Source organism: Halichoerus grypus, chromosome 9, assembly GCF_964656455.1.
Source record: "Halichoerus grypus chromosome 9, mHalGry1.hap1.1, whole genome shotgun sequence".
NCBI lineage: Eukaryota > Metazoa > Chordata > Mammalia > Carnivora > Phocidae > Halichoerus > Halichoerus grypus.
In genome coordinates, this window is record NC_135720.1 from 21,159,832 (window position 1) to 21,183,209 (window position 23,378).

Genomic DNA, 23,378 nt, shown 5'->3' on the forward strand with positions numbered 1-23,378 from the left:
ATTAATAACACCTATTGGTTTTTCAGCGCTGTAAGAAGCCTACAAAAGGATGCAACACGGCTCCTCTTTCTGGTCCTCCCAACTCCCCGTGCAGAGGGCTCGATAATGGGGCTTCTAAGCTAACAACCTCCCACATCCCCCTTTCCACAGCCATCATTCCCTCCTTCCATCAGCCAAGAACTTTGCTGAGTGCTGAAAATAGAGGGTTCGATGGGAAATTACCCTCACTTGTAAGCACTAGCAGGCAGGCATAGAAACAAATACTGATATACGTGCAATAAGGGCTTTCACAGAGGCACGCTCAAAGCAACGTGGAAGGCCAAAGATGAAGCACTTAACTCTTCCTAATGAGGCTAAAAGGCTTGCTTTACTGCAGCAGAGGCCTTTTCAGCCACACAGCACAAAGGCTTACTAAGGGCCACTCTGAGCATGGAAAACAGCACATGTGGTGAAGGCAGGGAAGTGAGCAAAGAGCGGGACTCAGGAGGGCTGTAGCTCCGGGCGCATGTCAGGGACATGCCGGCTTTGTCCCCACTGCAGTGGGAAGCCATTAGTTAGCTGCAACCACCGGAGCCACCTGATCGGATTTATATTTCAGTAGAATCACTGGCCGCAGAAGCCAAGGGCTGTGAGATGTAAGAAGAAGGGAAGGGTAAACGGTGGCAAATGCTGCAGAGGCAGCAGGTTTGATGAGGAAACAAATCCATCCTTTGGATGTGGAAGCCAACAGTCAATGGTGACCTCAAATAAGAGCAGTCACAAGGCAGCGGTAAGGAGTCAGTCTGAACTTCTCACCCAAACATAAGTCAAGCAGGGTCTGACTCCAAGCCGCCTCTCCAACCTTAACTCTCCACAACTCTTACACACACACCTAGCCCTACACAGGACAAAAAAACACTATGACAACCCACGTGTCCACCTCCATGCCTCTGCTCAGGGGCACCCTGCCTGCTGGGCCTTCCCACCCCGCTCCAAGCAAGCGCCTTCAGGTCCCAGTGTGGTGCTACCTCACCCTCTGGACTTCACCAGTGAATACGGAGACCACTGCAATCCTGGTCTCCTCTCAACCCCCATGGGACTACCACTTTCCGGCTTAGATCCCTGATATTTACACACATCTCGTTTTGGAAATGTTCTCCAAACTCTTCATGAACTCCGTCACCAACGTAGACGGGACTACACACTTGCTCTAGATGTCCAAACACTTCGTGAAAGGATGTACACACACTAAATGAACACCGAAGACCTAAGTCACTACAATCTCCTGTCACAATTTACAGTAACACACATCAGGTGCAGAGTAGCAGAGCTAAGATCCCACGCATTTTCACAGTATTTCTTTTTTTAAAGTGTGTCTCTTCTCTAAAGAAGATATACTGAAGGGATTTTGAGATTTGAAATCATTTGTTGCATTCAGAGTGCAAAATATCTTCAGCACATACAAAGTCATAAATTATTAGGGACTAGATTAAAATAGATCTAATCAAGGTAAAAAATAATACTAATAATTGAATCACCTTAGAAGCATTCCTTCCTGCACATCTCAGAGGTTAGGGGAAAAGGGGCAAAAAAATTCCTTCCTCCACACAGGGATCTGATTGCCAGCCAGCTTGACTGATTCAAAATTTACTAGAATGTTCTAAAAGCTACCTTACGGCTATATTTATTTTACAGGAAGCCTTTGGATCCCATCACAACAGCAAATCAAACCCGATGAAATATTTTATTCACAAGGATATTTTTGTTTTATGTTTTACCTTCAACTTCTTTTTCATTTCTGAAGTCTCTTGCATCTTCTTATACCCTTTTATCTCTGCGGCCTGAATGGCAGTCTTTGATTTCAAAATGTAGTTCAGCAGCTCTTCACTTGCAGCATGAAACCTGATTTAGGATTCAGATGTTACTGTTTGTCATTCCTATTCCTCTACTGTTTCACTTGGCTCAAGATACAGAGCCATCAAACACCCACCAGGCACGTGTTCTCAATATGCCTCAAAAAAACAGGCATCATAGACATAGAGTAAGCACACCAAATAAAATCACACATTTACAATTAAAAGTTTGAAAAGAGGAATAATATTGTCATGTTAATAATTTTTAAATAACTGAATAATTTTTAAACTTCGTAAGAAATCATTTGTATTTTTATAAACTCCTATAGATAATGAAAAAGATTTGATTAGAAAATAACAGGAAAAAGCAGGGACAGATATTCTTAAAGTCAATGCCTCCTTTAATTTAACATTAATTATTGAGTCCAGTGTATGCCAGGCACTGGACTGGGCTCTTGATATGAAGGTAACTCAGACACAATCCCAGCCCTCGTGGAGCTTCCAGTCTAGTAGGGGCAATGGAAAGTAACAGGCAAATCACAAGAGAACTCGCCAGGTACTACTGCCCCAGGAATTCACAGTAATGGCTCCTAATTCAGTCAGGGAGGGATGGCTTCCTGGAGCACAACAATGGTACGATGCCCAGGAGTTTTCCTTGCAAAGAGAGAGCAAAGAGAAGGAGGACCACACTGCAAACAGCAAGCGGCTAGGCGTGGCTAGAATAGTGAGTACTAGGCAGGGGACAGGACCACTTCCAACGTGGCAGAGAGCCACACCAGCCCGTTCCTGGAAGGTCCTGAAGGACAGATTAAGGAGTCTGGGCACAACCAAAGGGCAACAGAGAGCCGGTGAAGGCTTGAAAGCATAGGCCTGGCATGACTGTGTTCATCTTCTAGTGTTCACTGCGCAGGAAGAATAAAGAGAGGCAAGGCCAGAGGAGAGCAGCTGTGGTGGTCCCGGCAGCCAGAGCAGAGACGTGACGATGGGAAGGAAGAGAGTGGACAAACCCGAGAAGGCCTGTGGAAACCACCGTGAGGGGGGCAAGAGGGGAACACTCACCGATTGTCGGCCATGTACCTGGCCTTTGGCTAAAAGTTCTGCATGTGTTATTAACTCAAGTAATCCTCACAACAGCCCTGAGAGGCCTAGACTATTATTACCCCTTTTAATGCTGGAGAAATGGAGCTGGGGAGGGGGCGTATTTTTTTACTTTTTTTTTTTTTTTAAGATTTCATCCATTTGACAGAGAGTGAGAGAGAGAGAAAGCACAAGCAGGCAGAGCAGAAGGCAGAGAGAGAGGGAGAAGCTGACTCCCTGCTGAGCAGAGAGCCCAATGCGGGGCTCGATCCCAGGACCCCGGGATCATGACCTGAGCCAAAGGCAGATGCTTAACCGACTGAACCCCCCAAGCACCGGGGAGGTTTTAAATAACTGCCCCAGGCCACATAGCTATAGATGATAGAGTTCAGTGGGTCTTCCTCACCAGGACTCTACCCAGAGTCTTGACACAACTCCTGGGGATTTTTAGGAACTTTAAGGTAAGCACAGGTTGTCTGATTCTTTTTGGGAAACAGCTTAAAGTGTTTCTGGTAAATTATGAATCTTTGGTTTCTATACAGCAGCTGGTCTCAGGTCATGTTAACAGAGATATCCATCATAGGAAAGAACTGTCCCTCTATACCCTGTGCTGGTAAAAACAGCCACTAGCAGCACAAAGAGAAGAGAAGGGAAATAAACTGCCTTTTCCGAAGCATGTATTATAAACTGTACTGAGCTCACATCTGCTCGGACAGCCCATTTTAAGACAAGCTAATAGTGGTTTCTACAGCAGACTGAAGGTATTAAAGGGTCTGGAAGGCATGTCACACTCGGAATGGTTAAGGAGACTCCACACTGTAGGCCCACAGAAATGGGAATATGAAACCCCCTCCCATACTGAGGAGGCACCATCCTGCAGAAGGCTGGTGCAGCTCTATTATCACCCCAGAAAGCAGAACTAGTACACAAGGGTAGACGTGAAGGGGGCGCACTTCAGCTGCCCATAAAAATAACCTTTCGAATAATGAGATCTCACTGCCTTCTATCATAATGAACTGGACATACACAAGCTTCTATTTGTCCAGGAATTAACTAAAGGAATTTCTGCATCAATCAAATCATGGACTGGAAGACTATGGTACTCACAGCTGGTGGCCCAAGCAACAGACACTCCCCTCCCCACATTTCTCTCTGCTGTCCAACTCCCCTAGAACACAATTACAGGGACCAAAAAGGCCAGAGAGTCTCAACCTCCCATGCACCCAGGGTGGGGCAAGTGACTGAATCCTGGCCAGTGAGACCATGGAGGAAGTTAACCAATGTCTTCTAGGCAAGGTCTTTCTCCCTAATTTAAGAAAAAAAAAAAAGACAAATAGGGGAAAACTGCCTTTCCTACATATATATCTATATTTATATCTACATATATAGATATATATATATATACATCAGGTTATACAAGGATGTTCTGCCCAGTGCTGTAACAGGATCTTGGGACCACGAGAGGACAAGCACAATGGTGAAAGGGAACATACTCGGAGAGGCAGGGTGGCAGGATGCTGAGCCCCACCATCCCGTCAAAAATGCCCTGTCTCCGGACTTCTCGTAATGTGAGAGAATCAATGACCTCATTATTTAGGTCACCTTTGGTATAGATTCTACTTCCGGCAGCAGAGTGCACTCTCTACAACAAGCTCATGTTTAAGATTTTTATAGTTCTGCACCCTTAGCCTTTTACAGCGTTCCCTGCTGCCAAATGCACCAAGTCAGCACCGGAGAGACACAGCGCCAGATCTACCGGGCAGAACGTAAACACTCAGGAGAGAAAAGATCTAGGCAACATTAACATCAGCAGCATCTTCTTCCCGTGCTGCTTGGTTCCACGGGCAAAGGGTCCATAGCTGCCGCCTGCACCTCGGAGGTGCTCTGGCCCGGCAGGGAGATGCTGCTGGGGGCACAAACACAGCCTTATTATCAAAATGAAAATCATCCGGTAAAATTGGAATCCTGCTTCGTCTGACAAAAGCTACATTGGGGAAATCATATCATTTTTATTCAGGCCCAAAATAACTGCCCATTTATCCAAGCACTGGGATTCTCCCATAAAAGGGAGAGAACAGAAGGGCTGATTTACGGCTCGGCTGCTCTAGCCGGGTGAGGTACATTACCGGGCTGTCAGACAGCCCAGCTCCACAAAGTAACTGCCATTAGCAAATGCTCAAGTTATGTAGCTGTGATTAGTCCTTTTCTAAAGAGCCTGAGTTTCCTCTGAATCAATAAGACCAAAAAAAAACCACACATTTTATGTCAAAGACGGATCTTTAAGCCCAACATAAAGAATGTGTTCATGAATCTGACAAAAGAATTAACAAAGGAAGAAAGAAAATGTGAAAAAAGACTGAGAGGAAGAAGGGGACTACAAAGGAATGACTTCCCTGCATTTAGTACTTTTGGATGGCAAGAGGAGGGAAGAGAAGCACAAAGAATAAGGAGATGTATCTAAAGCAAAACTACCAGGGTTCTCACAGTGAGAGAAAGCATAAACAAGGAATCATGGACCGCCCTGTCCTCCCAAGGCAGACAATGGAAAGGAAGAAGGAAGGGTTCTGGCACACAGTTTTCCAGATTGAACACAGGATACATAAAATCACCTGAGACATTCAGATGCTTAGCCACTGTGGGGAAGAACACTCAGAAGAGTCAGGGGCAGTGAGGGGCTCAGCAACTGAATTTCCATAACAATAATGACATCTAAATTGGCATATGATTAGTGATGAGTACAAAACACGTGATGCACGGTACTGTGTTTGGAAAATTTCTCTATCTGTTCTCACTTTTTCTTAGCTTCGATATCCACAGGAATCTGTCTCTTCTTTGGGGGAGGAGGAGGTAGTTCTTGCTTAGACCTTTTTGTGGTTACTTGTTCTCTTACACGAACAGTCTCCAAAAGAGCCTTCTGAGGAATCTGGGACATCCCCAGCTTTGCCACAGCCTGAGTCACCTGAAGTATAAATCAGCCACATGTTTTAATGTTTTCTCACTACTTTACTGAGATATAATTCACATGCCATACCATTCCCCCTTCGACAATACACAGTTCGGTGGTTACCAGTATATTCAGAGTTGTGCAACCATCCCCACTTTCTCACTGCACAACAGTTTTATCATTTCCCCAAAAGAAACTCCATACCCATTAATAGCCCACCACTCCCCATCCACCTCTCCCCCCAGGCCCTCGTGACTACTAATCTCTTTTATTATCTCTACGGATTTGCCTATTTGGGGTATTTCACATAGATAGAATTACAGTGCATTTAATCTTGGGACTGGCTTCTCGTGGCTAGCATAATTTTTTTTTTTTTTGATTTTATTTATTTATTTATTTATTTATTTATTTATTTATTTATTTATTTATTTGCCAGCGAGAGAGGGAGAGAGTGAGCACAAGCAGGGGAAGTGGCAGGCAGAGGGAGAAGCAGGCTCCCCGCTGAGCAGGAAGCCCGACTCTGATCCCAGGAACCCGGGATCACGACCTGAGCTGAAGGCAGACGCTTAATGACTGAGCCACCCAGGCGTCCCTGGATATTAGTAAGTTTTTTGAAGATCCATTAAAATTTACTTCAGAAAAGTAAAGATTTTTTACATGTCAATTTCTCAATTTTATAGTAAGCCAGGTGTAAGGAACCTACTTTTTAGTTTACAGTTTACCTACTATTCTTTTATTTCATAAAAACTAAAACTAACCTGAACATTTAATTTCCACTTCATGGCACAACATACAATCCAAAGCAAAAGGTACCTGGTTGGAGGAATCTTCTAGTCTCTGAACCAAAGAATCCCATCTCTGAGTTAGTTCCTCTGAGTCACTGTTGATCTTCTTAGATGCCTTGGGATTATCAAGTAATTGACCCACATCCTGGCCAATCTCACTTAGCTGATCCAATGCTTGACGTTTCATTTCCATGTCTTCCTTCAAGATCTAGTATTTCAAATATTTATTAGATGACTCCCTCTTAAAAGGACTCTATATTCCTGCTCCCCAGTCAGGAAATGTAAACATACATTTTATAGTGAAATTTACTTGCTATGCAGGTCACTAATGCTAAAACATAAAGATTCCTGGTTCTAGATCATTAGATGGCGGCATTCTAGTGTTGGGTAATGAGTCATAATCTGTATTCACTAAACTGCATTAGCCAATGATATAAAACACTAAAATATCACAGGCTTACAAGACAGATGCTGACATTGACACCACTTACAGCCAGTCGTCGAATGCTGACACTTAGTTCCTTTTGGTCTTTGAAGTTGCTCGTCTGGACTTTATTTAAAGCCTCTTCTTTTTCAGTTAGCCAAGCTTTCAACAAGCACTACAAGTAATAACAAAAGTGAGAAATATATTTGGAGAATCATTTGGTAATTCAATACAATCAAGTACCCAAATCTCTAACTTTTATGCTAGTTGAGGCTTCACTCTTACCTAGGGTAGGAAGGACTTCAAACACTCAAGCTCGAGGCATGAATGGCCTAGAAATACATCTTTCTTTAAGACATTATCCTTCTCAGATTTGCAACAGATCAACCTGGCATTAGCCCCACACCTGGGTAATTAAACCTAATTCCCAGGAAGGTAGGTGGATCTAAAAGGCTAAATCCAACAACTATCCAAATCTCCAAAAGAATCACATTATAACTGTCTACAGGCAGGGGGAAACTTGGGAATTGTCCTGTCCCACCCCTCATTTTAGGCAGGAGAGAAAGATAAGGCATTATAATATGTCCAAGATTACTTGGTTAGTTAATGAGAGAATCAGATCAAAGACCCACACCCTAAACCAGTGGTTTTTCCACAGCATCATTCAGGAAAACCACACTAATGCTCCAGGTTCAACAGCAATTGTGATTAGAAGGGAAAGTTTAAGGATAGTCCGAAGCCAACATAAAAATATTTAAACCTCATGAGCCAACATGCAGAAGATGTTTAGTAATGTAAAAAAATAAACTTGAAAGAGGGGTGGAAAACCACATGGCTGCATTTGGATAATTCTTCCCAAAATACAGTATCTGTTGCAGAAGCTCTTTTCTGTATAGTTGGAGGAGAAAATCTTGGTTCTGTGTTAGCAGTAGGATCAATTCTCTCTCCAGCTGTTTTATTTATCAGTTTATTTAACAATTATTCCTTGCCTCTATATTCCCCCCACCAAAGAAAAAAAGGTGAACATTAAGAAATTAAATGGCAAACAGGGATCCTGTCCTCAATACAGTAAAGGTGGTAAAATATGCACATAAGTAACTATGATAAAAGAAAGTGCAGACACCACAAAAGATATATATATAATAGTTTATTTTATATTTATAATATATAAAAATATATATTTATGTAATAGAAAATATTATATAATGGTGTCTGCACTATATTTTAATTTGGGAATTAAATACACACACACACACAGACACATTAAATGTCATGGCAATTCCAAAGAAGAGACAACTTCCAGATTTAGAACAGTGGGGGAGGGAGAGGTAGTTTATAGATGACTTCATGTTCCTTGAGGAAGAGGAGAACTCAGAAATGAAAAAACTGGTAAAAGGATATTCAATAGCAGATACGACACCTTAAACAAAAACAGAGAGGCTAGAAAACAAACCGAATACTTTCACTTTTTCAAAAACACGAAAATAAAACAACACACAAACCATGAGGAAGCTACAATGTACTGTGCATTGGGAACAGAACAGTGAAAAAAAACCAGCACCGTTCTCGTGGTATTGACAGTCTAGGAACGGGCTACAAACTGGGAATTCAGGGTTTGAACCTGGGTACATGGAAAGACCGAGGGAAAATTAAAGTTGGAAAGGGAGGTTGGCGTCCTTTATGGAATATCCTGCATGCCACACTTACACTAGGCCTATCCTGCGTAAGTTTGGAACTAATTCTCAGAGTCCATTTCTAACTATCGTAAAGCCTCCGCAACCAAGTGAATAGATAGACTCTTGAAAGACTTTTTCATCCAGATTCAGTTTATTTAGTCTCGTTCCATGCAAAAGCAAATTATCTGTATATTAAGTACCAACACTGGTTCCAATTCTACATCTTAACAAGATTCTTCCATCCCTAACACTAGCAGAAATCCACTCAAAGGTTAGTTTTAAATCCAAAGTAATACAAGTGGCCAAAATACTAGTCAGTCCCTATTTTTAAAATATTTTTTAATTACCAAATTGAAAGTATTTCCGAATTTTAAATTATTTTACTTAGTAGAAGAGTAACACGATGGTTTTCTCTAGCAATCAATGTCTCCTACTGTCATTACTGAAGTAAAAGTTAATTATTCTCTGTGACTCTTTGGCCTGAATACAAGGGTCCAAGTAAATATAAACATTTATAAAGTGAAATGTAAATATTTCAGAAGTCAGAATAAGATCCATCAAAGGATTCTTAATAAGAAAATTCTGAAAAAAAATTAAAAAAAAAGAAAATTCTGGCCAAAGACTGGGGGCAAGAGGTAGTGATTAATAATTTCTACTGGGACAAATTTTGCAACCCACTTTTTAAGATGTTCTCTCCGCCACCATATTTAGTAAACCACAAAACATCATACACTTGTTTTTATCCCTTGAAAAGAATATAGTCGCTTTTTGTGGATGGAAATGAAATGCATTTAAAAGAATCTAAATGGACACTGAAATGTGGGAATAAAGTATCCGCTTATTTTCTAAAACCACAAATGTCTGACACTTTGGGAGAAAAGTTTTGCTTATTTGTATTCTGTTTTGATGGTTGCTCTTCTGGAAGGATGGAGGGTAGGCAAAGGGCCACCCTTCTGACTGAAAACTTCAAGTGGCAGCTTTGTGTGAAAAGTTCATTTGCCATAGTAATCCTTATTGGAAAAAATACAGTACTGATCCAGTATTAAATTAATGGTGCTGCTAAATAATATTTTCTTGTTAATTTCAGCAGTTATTCTGGTTAAAAATCAAGAAAAATTGTGATTTAAAATTCACAAAGCATTGAGTGGGTTAATTTATGCATTATTTACTAGGCACTACTATGTTGATACAAGTTCAAACACAATACCCAACACAAATACAATAAAAAAACATAATCACGAAAGTAGAATGTCTAAATACTAACATTCTAAATAATGAACACATCAAATTAAGTGTTACTACAATGAAGCCATATAACGCGATTTCAATGAATAAGCTACTCGATCAGTTGGTTATAAAATACATAGAAATCTAATTTTGAAAATAATAAACATTGTGTGTATTCCTTTCAAAGGAAAGTAAACAAGACAAGTTTATCATAATGCCAACATTAAAGATAGGTTACTTTTCACCATCTGTCTTGCCCATTATGGATAACAGTTTCATACCTGTTCTTCCAATAATTCCTGCCACAATATATTGATTTCTTGTAACCTGTTCCAACGTTCCTCAGTCCAACGGCACACTGCTGTCCAGCGTTCACCAAGTTTCTAGTAAAGGAAGAAACCATCCTTTGTCAACAGAAGCTTAAAAGATAGTTACAATGATCCTTAAAGAAATTCATGACATCCATTGCTCTTTACTACAGAGTAGCAATTTATGAAAAATATTTTTAATAAAAATTGCTTTAAAATAATACAGATGAATCCTATAAATTTATAGATGAGAAAAACTAATTTCCACAGAATTTAACTGTTTCATATTACATAGCTAGGAAGTGGTACAGCTCGAACTCTGATCTTTAACTTTTGACTCTAAATTCCTGCTCTTTCCATATCAGTGGTTTTTATATGACAATTTGACATTTTTACACATATCTTCAGAACACAGCATACATATCTACTTTTTGTGCTTCAAATTTTTCAGGCTATAATTATCTTTTCAAAAAATTCATTGCATCAATTAGCCACCTTTTACATGCCAACAAAATTTTCATATGGAATACTAAAATTATGAAAAAAAAATTTAACCTTATAAAAACTGTTTTGAGTTTCTGTAAGATTAAAAAAAAAAAGGTTAATTGATTTGTTCTGTTTATATTACACAAAAATCAGGAACAGAATCTTAGGAGTATTAGCAATGCTAAATGAATAAATTTGGTTGTTTAAAAATCATTATTCATGATGACTTTCCCAACAAATAATTTTATTGCCATTTTATAAATAATGATTAACAAATGGTACATTTAATTTCCACATTACTTACATATGCAAGGAATTATTTAATTCATATTATACGATTTCAATATTTAATACCAGAGTAAGCTTTGTAGAATGTGAAGGGTAGAGAAGTTAGAGCCAAAAGACAGGACTCCAGTCTTGGCATGAAAATTCATTGCCTACTTAACTCTCGGTGGCATCACATGACCTTTCCAAATCTCAGTCCCCTCACTGTTAAATAGGCAAGACATGAACGCCTACCTCTCAGGTTACTGTAATAACTAAGTACTACTCCACCAAAAAGTCTCAGAACCACTGACCAACTTTAAATGTTATAAAAGAAAAAGAATTTCAAATGATAATAGTCTAAAAGTGACTGAAAATCATTTGGCGACATCATATCCAGTAATCCAAATACTGTTCAAATAAAATACCAATAAATCTCTTATTAAAGATTTGTAAAGATACACTATAGCCTTTGTGCAAAAAGCAGCTATTTGTTGGGGTTCCCAAAACTGTTGTTGAAATTCACCCACTGATCTACCAAAGAGGCAGGGATATTTAACCCTACATAGCTGAAATTCTCAAACTTCAATATGCACGTAAGTGCAGATCCACTGGCCCCACTCCCAGGGATTCAAGTTTGTGCGGAGTCCAGTTATCTATATTTTAACAAAGTCCTCAAGCTGTTTCCATTTTGCACGAGGAAGCTGGGGACCACAAGCAGCCCTGCCCATCTACCCTCCACACCCAAGGCAGCAGGAAAGGAAAGATACCAAGGTATTCCTGTAAACCCACAAGCTGGGGGGCCCCAACTAGGAAGTCCAGACTAAAGATTAGAGTACTCCTCTAAATGAACAGCGAGACAGGACCTGAACAACAGGGGTGCCAAATCAGGGTTTCAGACCACAGGGTCCTTGCAAGTAGCCCATCTCCAGGGTCCATACCTGTAACTGATCTTCGAGAAGAGCAGTGGTGCTCTCACCACTGTTTTCATCAACAATCACCACCATGTGTGTTAGTGAATTTACCTTCACCTGTTCAGCCTCAAGATCATTTTGCAAACACTAGGAAAAAAATGAAGATAACACCGTTATTTCTACTCTTTTCACATTTACCTATTTAAAATCCACTCAGCTGTCAATATAATTAAGGACACTTAATGAGGCATCGTGTTTAAATTTCCCAACATTACCCTAAGTGTTCTACTAATGAAACAAGCCCCTTATACGTTTTTACATTTCATTATGAACCAAAGCAGGTTGAAAATATCATCACCCTTATTTACAAGTGCTGGCAAAAAAAAAAAAAAAAAAAAGTGGAATAGATGGCTTGAGTGAATATAATAGAAATTAAGATAAGAACATAGACTTTGTAAGACAAAAAAATATACAGAGTCAGATCATTTTAGTGAAGCATAACGTAAGGTGAGAGGTAAGTAGGATGGTATTTGAAAGTCAGAAGCCATTCAGATTAGCTGCCCAGGGAAGCAATGCAGGGTATACGGACACCTTCCATTCTCCCCTCTTCCATGGGAAGAGCATGATAGGCCATAAGATTTTTGTATATAGATAATTTATTTAAATGCTACCAACAGTGTTGTTAAATGCCTCTTGAGCTGTGTTTAATGTATCCCTAAGATTTTATTTATCAGTTATCTAGATATTCCACTGAAAAATAAAATTCTTCAAATAATTTGCAGAGAGGCTATTTTACTCTTCCTTTCCTTGACTATGAAAAGTTATCTTCTAAATTTATGGCCAAATTATATTGTCTACCAAATTTCGATTCCTCGTCTAGTGCCTGATACTCTCCTCTATCACAGAAGAAACATAGCTTTCATTAAAGATTAGGTACAGATAAATCTAAGGGTCTGCCTCTTTCCCCACACCCTGCATTAATGCCAATACACTAGGGTCCTTAGCCACTTATGGGTCCAAAACAAAAACCCATGAGAGCCGGGGCGCCTGGGTGGCTCAATTGTTAAGCGTCTGCCTTTGGCTCAGGTCATGATCCCAGGGTCCTGGGATCCAGCCCCACATCTGGCTCCCTGCTGAGCAGGGAGTCTGCTTCTCCCTCTCCCACTCCCCCTGCCTGTGTTCCCTCTCTCGCTGTGTCTCTGTCAAAACAAATAAAAAAAAAAAAAAAACAAAAACCCATGAGAGCCTTATGAACACTAAGTACTTTCATAAGAACACTACCCGTACTTATGTAAAATTTCACCTGCACTATCATCCAGGGCTTAGAAAAGCCACACCCCCAGGAACTCCACCCTATCAGACACCTAAGAGAAGAGAACACTGAAGAAGTGTCCCCTCTCTGCACGAATGACAGAAGCCATCAGCCCCTGAGAAGGCTGAGTGCTGCCTTTTCATATTTGATAAGGTATACAAGAAATATGAGCCAGATTTACTTTATGATCTTCTAGCAGCTTTTGTAGGGATTTTAAATCGTCATCCAGGGGGCAAGTTTCCATCTTTTGGATGCGTTCCTCTGTGAGCGTTAACCAGGTGGAGAGCTGCTCCAACTGTCTCTTTTGCAGTTCCATCAACACATCGTGCAGCCTGTCCGGGGATAAACACACGTCAGCCCCACTGCTTTTTCCCTTTGCAAAGGCAAACCCATGCTCCAGGCACCAAAGAAATGGGGCAAGGGAATGCAGTCTTGTCTAACCATTCAAAGTACCATTCAGTCTTTAAATATAGAAACAAGCAAAAAAAAAAAAAAAAAAAAAACTTTTACTTTCTTCCTAAATGGAGTCAATTAAATGGAGTCAAAGGATGCAAATCACAGCCCCCTCTATTCATATCCAAATCATTGTTTCTTCAATCCGGAATTCCTGCTTATTAAATAGGTGGAAATTGCAATGGAATGCAGCTTGCTCCTTAATACACAATACATGAAATAAAATGAACCATGGGGGGAAAAAAAACTGCTCTAAAAAAAATGTTACAAAATGGAATTCTAGATAAATACTACATAGTCCTGTCTTCAGATAGAGTTCATGGTTAGCCAATTTTAATACTGTGAAGAGATAACTGTCCGTAAGAAATGTCTTCTCCTTTTTTGCTAATTTCTGTCTTCCAACCTTTACCTTCTCATTCGGTTAACATATCAAAGAGGAAACAAAGATCACACAAAATTCCAACAATATGACAAAAAGAAAAGTGCAAACTTTACAAGGCAAGTTCTGAAATTATCTTGTCTTCACAGACATGCAGGCTTTAACTGAGCTAAACTGGGCAATACAGTCGATGGAATAAAGGGTTAATTTCTTTGCTTCCACTCACCGGGACTGTCTGTCCATACTATCCACCCTAAGTGCCTCCCATCTAGCATTTAGCAGGGTCATTTGTTCCTGAATCTCAAACTCCTCTTCATCTGACAGAGCTCCTTGTGTTATCAGCTGGTTTCCTGCCTGTAGGACACTCCCCACACTGCTCTGGTGTGCTGTCAGCTCCATCATAAAAGCCTAGAAAGGTACATCATTTTGATTTGTGAGCTGCTCATTGAAGAAAAAAGAAAATCTTATTAAATTGTTAATGCCTAATATCAGTGCTGCAGAAAAAAGTAGCCATGTAGAGTATAAATAAAGTAGACTTTGATCCAATTGCTTAAGCGCTGAATATAGGAACTAAGCAGCTGGCCTAAGTAAAAAGGGGAACAGATCAAAGAGGGCAATGTTACATCTGATAGTAACAGCTATTTTTAAATAAATGCTGATTATGCTACTGATTGTGAACATGGAATTATGAGAAAATAGAGTAAATAAAACACCATGCTCACCCAAGAGGAACTGCTTAAGGAATATTACCATTTCTATTATTTTCAAATCAAAATAGCAAATAAAACCTGTCAATTAATATAGCAACACACCAAAAAAAAAAAAAACAAACTACTTAATCAAAGGAAATCTCCATATAATCAAATCATTACACTAGGAAATATATATATTCTCAAAACAATAGGAAATTTTCATTATATAAAATTACATAGGAACACCGGATATAACATTTGCTTAATTACCCAATAAATGAAAATAGTCACTTTCTAGGGAGTACTCAAAACCTAAAGATTTGGTGTATTGATTAGCCATGCTGTGTTTTAATTATAACAATATAACCATAACTTCAGAAACAAGCAGTACTACCCATTAATTTTTGTCAGTGGCTCCACAGAATACACAAGTCATGATAAGATCAAAATCTGCTATCTAATTCCACTGCACAGTTAATGACCCACACCAATTTTATAACAAAGTCCTATTTAAATATCACAAGTCCTAAAATATGCCATGACCTTTCTGTGGAGAAGTGAATAAACAACACACATCGGGGCAGAGCCCATGATTAAGGCACCATGACACCACGGTGGATGTCGCCTGCTCATCAGCTACACATTATTTACTTCATGGGTAGCAAACTGGTCTTTGACTTCTTCCACATCATCGGCAATGTCCTCCTGCTCCTGGAAAGTGTCCTCGGCGGAAAGCAACCAGGTCAGCACTTCCTCCAGCGCTATCTGGTAGCTGTCCAGATCCATGTCAACCTCGGCGACAGTGCTGGGGGTTTCTGCTCCGGGGCTCTCATGCTCCTCCTCCAGCACTGAGCTCTAGAAAAACAAACCCAAGAAAACACCCACGAGCATCGTGAAAACAAGACAGTGCTCAACAAAGACACGCTGTATCGAGAACCTTAAGGTTCCACCATGGCTTAGGCATTCATCCACTTCTCAGGAGCTGGGTGCGGCGCAATGCCATGAACTAGGCAGGAGGCACTTATATTAAGTGTGCTAGGAAGGCAAAGAGTCCAAAAGTGGAATGCACTCATGGATTCTGTACTCATGCAAATTCTAATATAGTTGGAGAGAGATAAATAACCCACATGAATCACTTCTGAACAAAAATAAAATGGCTATTAGCAAAGTTATAAATTCCATGGATCCAACAAGGGATGCTATTTGAGTTCACTAAGGGCTAAAACAGGAAAGTTTTATAGCGAATCTGGAACACGGTGGGCCTTGAAGGATGTATATAATTTAAGGAAAAACAGACAGAGATTGGAACTCTGCTTTGACCCCCAGTTTTACTAAATTGCATTTTGCATTGCATTTTTGACACTGAAACACAGCCACACATCCAGGCTGGTATACCGATGGTATTTTTTGAGGCAACTGCCCTCAAGTTTACTTGCTGGCCTTTTTTTAAGGACCTGTGCAATAAAATTATCTCAAGCTCTTTCTAAGCAATGGAGTATTTTCTCATATACTTTAAAATCTTATAACCAAATCAACTATCTCTCTCACTCATGGGCTCCTGTTCGGAACAAAACTTCTTTAAAATTTGTGTGCAGCCTGTCTCCACTTTATTACCCCTCATCCACAATTTATACGTGTTTCAAACATACAAAAATGTATAGAGAACAATATATGAGATGTTTATGTATTTAGCATCTATAGTTCGATAACATTCCCTTTCACTCCAGTTTGGTTTTTGTCCTCACTACTCACCTCAAAAGGCTTTTGGCCAATGTCACCAATAACCTTTCCATTGACAAATTCACTTTTCTAGCATCATCTTTGTAGTGACCGTGTAATTAACCAACAAACTAGAACATTTTTTATAATAATGGTGCCAGGACAACACACATAAACCAGAACTGTTCCAAGCAAACCCAGAGATCTGATCATCACCCTATGTTTCTTCCACGTGGCTGAGCGCTCCCCACTGTCTTCAGGCTCTCCTTTCCCTGCTTTCTCCTGGTTAAATAATATTTGTCAACCTCTAAGTAATGCCTCTCCTCAAAATTAAGTTCCAGGCCCCTTTTTCTTTTCTGTATATCTTGTCTCGGTGGTCTCCTCCATTCCCATTGGAATGGCACTAAATTCCTCCAGCTAAAAACTAGGGAGCCCACCCTGGTTTCTCTCTCTTTCACTTCCCACATTTAATGCATAAGCAATCTGTACCTTCAACATCTACCTCAAATCCATCCAGACCCTTCCAACTCCACAAAAAAATGATGTCTGTCCTCAGAGCTACAACTACCTGCTGACCACTGTCACCCACACTCCCACCTCCACAATCCACTTGTCACAGAGGAGCAGAAGGATCTTTGGAAAACAGAATCACATCACAAGACTTCCCTGCTGAAAATCTTTCATTGCTTTCCCAATGCTCTTAAGAAACAATTTAAAATTCTTAACACAGTTTACAAAAATACTTTGACAGCAAGAAACAGTGTGTGCGGGCGTGTGTGTGTGTGTGTGTATGTGTGTGTTGTGTATATGGGGATTTCAGGGAAGACTTCTCTGAAAAAGTCCCATTAAAACAGAAAAGACAGGAAGTCTGCCATGCAAATAGTAGGTGGAGGAGCACTTCATAGACAGGAAGGCACATGAACAAAGTCCTGGGGAAGAAGACAATGTCCACCATGGCTACGGTGCAGCGGCCTGAAAATGAACTGCAGAGGTAGTCTGGGCCTTGTAAATTAAAAGAGAAGATGAGGCCTTTAATTAGCATGAAGGCTGGAACAGAAAGAAAACACACACCAAAAACATTTTGGTGGAAGAATCAAAGAGACCCAGTAAACCATATGCAGGAGTTAAAAAAATGAATCAGGGTGCATGCAGATGAAATGCTGGATAATTAAGACACAGATGGTGCCAAAGACAGAGAAGGGAAAATGAGGTAAGTTCTGGACCTAAACTCCTGAAACTGTGGAGACAAAATAACCCTGGATATCATTTAGTACCAAACCTCTAGACTAAAATGAGGATATCTGAGCATAAGGACAGTTAGTGACCAGCCAACAGTCACTTAGATGGGCCCTACGATCCATGAGGAGTGAAGTGGAAGGCATTATTTAGCTGCAAATGTTCAGAAGGTATTAACTGAAACACGAGAGGAGACCTTCAACTGAAAGTTTGATTTACAGAGAAATGCAAAAATTATTTGCTGACTACCTAATACTCTACAGCATATGTTTATAGGAAGAACAAGAGAGGAAGGCTGGCTAACAGTGTTCACTGGAAAGTAGAGAGTGGCAAACTCTGTCAAAGAGTAGATGATTACAACTTGACCACATTTTATTTCTTCAGTTAACTTAATTCAGCCTCTATGGCACTAATGAAAGCATGAAAATGAAGAGGTTAATGTTAATATACTTGCTCTTAAGCAAACAGCAAATGGCTTCTCTAATCCTTATCATGTAATCCTGAGCACTAACCAGAAATGATTATTTTATCTGTACATCATGAAAGGCAACTGAAATTTCCTTCCTTTTAAAGAATGGCTTTAACTGTACGAAGTAAAATATACCATCTTTGTAACAAAAGGAACCCAATCCAATAAAGAAAGGATTTTAAAACCGAAAGGCAACCTCAGAAGATTATCTGAGCCAATTAGCAGGGAATTGTTAATGAAAGATAGCTATGCTACTCGAAACAAATGCTTCTCAGCATTCTTTTCAGTCAGTTATAAAACATTAGGGCTTTTCCTAAATATCACTTGATTTTCAAAACTACTAAAGAGCCCTGGGTTCAGAATCTGGCCCATCTCTTGCCTCTTTCCTTCAATAAGTTATTTTCTTTTTCATAAATCATGCTATTTTTTGAAATGGAGAATATAAAAGGATTGGTACCTATTACCCAAAGAAAATCTGAAAGAATAAGTAAGTTCTCGAGCCCTGGAGAATGAAAAACAAGTGTTATGCCAACTCAAGACCATTGTCGTTATATGAGAATTAACTAACATTTTTTTTAAAAAGGAACTTCTTGAATGAAGATAAATGGCAATGCCAAAACAAATTTAGAAGGAAAAGTTACAGTGATGGTAGCTGCTGCATACTGAATGTCTATCAATATCACTGTGGGTGCTTTTTTAAGTGGGTGGTTTTATCCAGATTTTTCAGATAAAACTGTGGTTGAAAAGGTAAGTAAGCAACTCAAAACAAATAGTAACAGGAATGAACTTTGAACTTCCAAGCCCATGCCTTCTGCCTCTCTAAAATGTATTTCTTATCATTTTGAAATCCATGTATGTCCCTTGGTTGCTGCGTTGGCTAACATGTTGGACCAAATGACTTTTGAAAAGGTCTCCTCCAACTGTTAAGATTCTCTCATTTTATGAATTAAGAGAACTGGTTAGACTAAAGCAGAATAAGAAAATACAGATTGATTCAAGATAGGATAATTCAGGAAGAAAAAATATCTCCCCCAAAATATACATTTATATCCTGGTGAATAAAACCTCTGGAAGCCCTTAAATGAAAAACTCACCTAATAGCCTATTGTCAATTACTCCTAAATGAAAGGGGAAATAAAGCTTATATTTTGATAGCCATTGTGAGAATATAATGATTAAAAACTTTTTTTTCAGTGGCAAAAAAAAAGAAACAAAGATTATACTTAGAACAAACTAGGCTGATATGGGAAAACCATCTTCAGCACATGACAACAAAGACAAAATGAACAGACGATGGGACAATGTAGGTTCTTAAGCCTATCGTGCAGCAGCATGCTCACAGCCCTGGGCTCTAACTCCAGCCCTTATTGTGTAAAATGATGTATGTTCCTTCTCAATAAAATCAGTTGAGCTATGGTTCTCCATTACATACGGGTGACATATGATAGCGTGCTAACTGATAAACTGAATTTCTTATGCCTATGTAAGCTGAGAACCCAAGATGTTCTCAGTCAAGAAAAGAATCCTCTGAAAGTGTTTTAATCTAGTACCTAATAGAAAACAAATATGGCAAGTCAAACATTTTAATAAAAGTTGACCTGTACCTGTAAACTAATCTCTCCTTCTTCACATTCTTTCTTATATTTCCTTGGGAGTGTCTCTACTTCACGGATGGCATCTAGAGTGACTTGCTGAGGAAGCACCTCAAAGAGAGATGTTAAATACATAATTATGGATTTCTTGTCAGGAAGCTGAACAGCAACATCTAAAAGTGGAAGAAAATAAGAAGCAGCTTAAATTAGATGTCCAAAATATGTGAACTGCTCGATATTAGCTATAAAATAACTACCCTTAGTACCCATAAACAATACTAGTATATAATCTTTATAATACCAGAGCTCAGTAAATTTCTAGTTCATATAATAAGAGATGAGACAAAAGAAGATTATTTTGTTCAGTAACCTATTTCTTAAAAATCTTCCCTAAAAGCTTCCCCAAAATGTTCAGATAAGCTACCATTTAAGATGACACATACTTTATTTGTAATATGAAAATAAGTTCAGAATTCAGCTCTGCAATATCTGTAACTAAAGTTTTCACATTATATGCAAGAAGACCACATAAAAATGCATTTTAATTAAATAAGCCAAATATTAAATTGTTTCTCTAATAATTATATTTTCCTAAACCTTTAAATCTTATGGGAGTATCAAGTAACTATTCTCCAATGATGTAATTAAATTTCCCCCAGAAGTATCCTACAAATTAAGTACAATAGTACTAATAACTAGTCTGCAATGAAATGGCTTGCACCATACTTCAAAAGAAAAAACAATCCACAATTCTCATAACTCTTTCTAAAAAGAAAAAAAAAAAACTATTTTTCAAGTATTCAAAACTGTATAGCAAAATCAAGGTTGAAATTAAACACTGAACAATACCTTCAGGATCTAACAGCTTTTCAATTCCCAAATAAGTTTGAGCTTTGCCAAAGGCATGTTCAAGTCTCTCAATTGGGGACATTTTGACAACTCTATCCCAACTGAAGAGATCAGGTCTGAAATTACAATGCAAATACAACTGAATGAAAATGAAATATATGGACAAAAGTAGTCACTGCTATAATTTAATACATTCCAGTTTTAGATTATTTTACTTGTGAGTTTAAATGAAGAAATTTTTATCTTTTATATCCCAAAGGCTTGTCAAATATATATTTTAAAGTAATTTACAATATGAAAACAATAGATAAAATATTCTAAGTTTCTTGTGTTGGTTAAATATGCCTATTAAAATCTGTGAAGTAACCATGAAAAGATTAGAAATGGTATATAATATTTCCCAAATAGTAAAGGAAAAAAAGGGAAGAAGAACCTATTCATATAAGATAACAAAGAAAAAAAATACAGAAAAGTTAAAAGAAATGAGAAGCTTAGAACAAGAGGTAAAAATGAACCTAAATACATCAATTATCACAATCAATGTTAATGGGCTAAATTCTCCAACTGAAAGACCAAGATTAGCAGAATAGAAAATCCAGCTTTGATCTGTTCATGGGATACTACTGCAACAAAACCCTGAGAGAACTTTCCATCAATCATCTCCCTCCATACTACTATTGTCTAGTATTTCCTTTCTATCTCAATTTTCTTTTAATCCAGCAAGTTGGACATTATTGTTGCTCTGACTTACCCAAAAGTTGATAATTTTCTTTATACTCTATCTGTTCTTGCATCTTAGACCCACTTAATTTCTGGGCTTTGCCTGCCCCACTCCCATACCCAGTTCCTCCTCTGACTTCGTCTCCTATTACTCCTCCTATTCATGCCACTGCACCCACTGACTTCCCAAATGCCCGGTCCCTCCTCCCCTCTTGCCCGATATATTTTCCTTCAGCATGTTTACCATTTCTAAATGCTATATGACCTACATTATCATTTTTTAAATTGTCTTCCTCCTTCTATTTGAAAGGACTAGGATTTTTGCTTGTTTTGTTCTCTGCTATACACCCTATACCCAGCATGTAGAAGGCAGTCCACACATACTTGCTAAATCAATTAAGTAATAGTTGGGGGAAAGCTTTGGCTAAAATTCAAGTTCTTTGATAACATCTCTAAACCACCTAGGAAGAAAGGCCAATCCTCTTTAAACTGATAAAGAAGAAGTGAAAGACACTTGGGTGTGGGAGTTCTTTAGCTAGATAAAAAGTATATGAAAAGAGCTACAGCAGATAACAGTCTTGTGGTAAAATACTGAAACTACTCCCTTCATTATGTAGAACAAAACATTCTGCTCACTATCACTAATTCAAATCAATATTGTATTGAAGGACAAGGCACAAATGAGGGGGGAAGAGAAGAGGAGAGAAGAAACTATTATGATTCATGGATAGTAAAAAAAAAAAACCCTACAGAAACACGCAATTACAGAAATATTTTTGTAAAATTTGTAAAAAATTAACAAGTTTCCAGATCTAAGATGTAGAAAAGTCAATTGCATTTTTTACATATAAGCAAAAAACATACAGAAAACAGAACTTGAAACAATAAATAATTTACAATAGCAATAAAACATACAATAAATTTTGCCTTTCACATTTAAATCCTTGATGCACCTGGAGTTACTTTTGGGTATGGTGAGGTAAAGATCCAATTTATTTATTCACATATGGGTAACCAGTTGTCCCATACTATCCATTCATCTGCTCATCCACATCAGCTCAGGTGTATAGCAGGATGGAGCTACTTCTAAGTTTTTTATTCTGTTAGGCTGAATTATATGAAACTGCCATTCTTATATGTCAAAACAGCCAAATCTTTGCAATTTCACATTTTTCAGACCATTATTATATTCACGTATTTACTTATAGTACTATACATATAGTCTTAATAAATATAGCTTCATAACTAATTTTACTTCTGTTTGGGAGGTACTTCAACCTAGTTCTTCTTCAGGAGTGTACTGGCTCTCCTTGGGCCTTTAGTCTTTTATATAATTACACATTTTATGAAAAAAATCAATTGTCTTTATTTAATTGAGATTACACTGAATTTATAGAGGTTTCCTTTCAGTAGGAGAATGAAAACTTAACACAATTCATCGTATATATTACTGGTTAGTGCTGAGTGAGTGGGACTGAACTATGTGAATTATTTTACATTTTTTAAACTTATAAATATGTAGAAGAAACCAAGGACATTGCACGGTGGTGTTTGAGTCCTACGGACATGAAGGCTAATGTTTCTTAATGCTTAAGCATGTGCAGAGAGGAGAGTGGTGGTAGTGGGGAAGGGGCTTTAGGGAGGGATAGTCAGGGAGAGAGAGAGAGGAGATACAAATCTGTAAGGCCCACATCTAAGCAGGGTCAAATCTCACCTGTGTTGGTGGAGCACGGCATTAAAGGCAAGTCCATCTGTCCAGCTGGTGGTGAAGTTGAGGACGTTGACCTGGCTGTATGGCCTAGTAGACTGGCGCACCCAGCTCAGTAGGATCTTCTCACTGTTTGTCTGTTGCAGGTCTGACATGACATCTTTCATGACGTCTTTTACCTGTTCAAAAAAACCATGCTGCCTATAACTTAAAATAGTTGCTAGAATCAAGTCCTTGAATAAGGAATATTACATTAATTAACCATCATTGATCAGGTAATTGGTATTCATTTTATCTCAAAATTTTCCCTTA

The 23,378-nt window shown here is 38.7% G+C and overlaps 1 protein-coding gene across 11 annotated transcripts in view; it reads right to left on the reverse strand.

Annotated features, from left to right (window-relative positions):
- Nucleotides 1-23,378, reverse strand: part of UTRN (utrophin) — a 546,896-nt gene that overhangs the window by 350,350 nt on the left and 173,168 nt on the right. For all 11 annotated transcript variants that reach the window (XM_078054618.1, XM_078054624.1, XM_078054617.1 and 8 more), the window contains 12 exons: nucleotides 23,073-23,245; nucleotides 20,639-20,754; nucleotides 19,802-19,962; nucleotides 15,425-15,628; nucleotides 14,308-14,489; nucleotides 13,431-13,581; nucleotides 11,965-12,084; nucleotides 10,247-10,348; nucleotides 7,130-7,237; nucleotides 6,667-6,846; nucleotides 5,702-5,868; nucleotides 1,758-1,881 (listed from right to left, as the gene is read on the reverse strand). In XM_078054618.1, coding sequence (XP_077910744.1) covers nucleotides 1,758-1,881; nucleotides 5,702-5,868; nucleotides 6,667-6,846; nucleotides 7,130-7,237; nucleotides 10,247-10,348; nucleotides 11,965-12,084; nucleotides 13,431-13,581; nucleotides 14,308-14,489; nucleotides 15,425-15,628; nucleotides 19,802-19,962; nucleotides 20,639-20,754; nucleotides 23,073-23,245 — 1,788 coding nt within the window. The remainder of the gene's footprint in view (nucleotides 1-1,757; nucleotides 1,882-5,701; nucleotides 5,869-6,666; nucleotides 6,847-7,129; nucleotides 7,238-10,246; nucleotides 10,349-11,964; nucleotides 12,085-13,430; nucleotides 13,582-14,307; nucleotides 14,490-15,424; nucleotides 15,629-19,801; nucleotides 19,963-20,638; nucleotides 20,755-23,072; nucleotides 23,246-23,378) is intronic.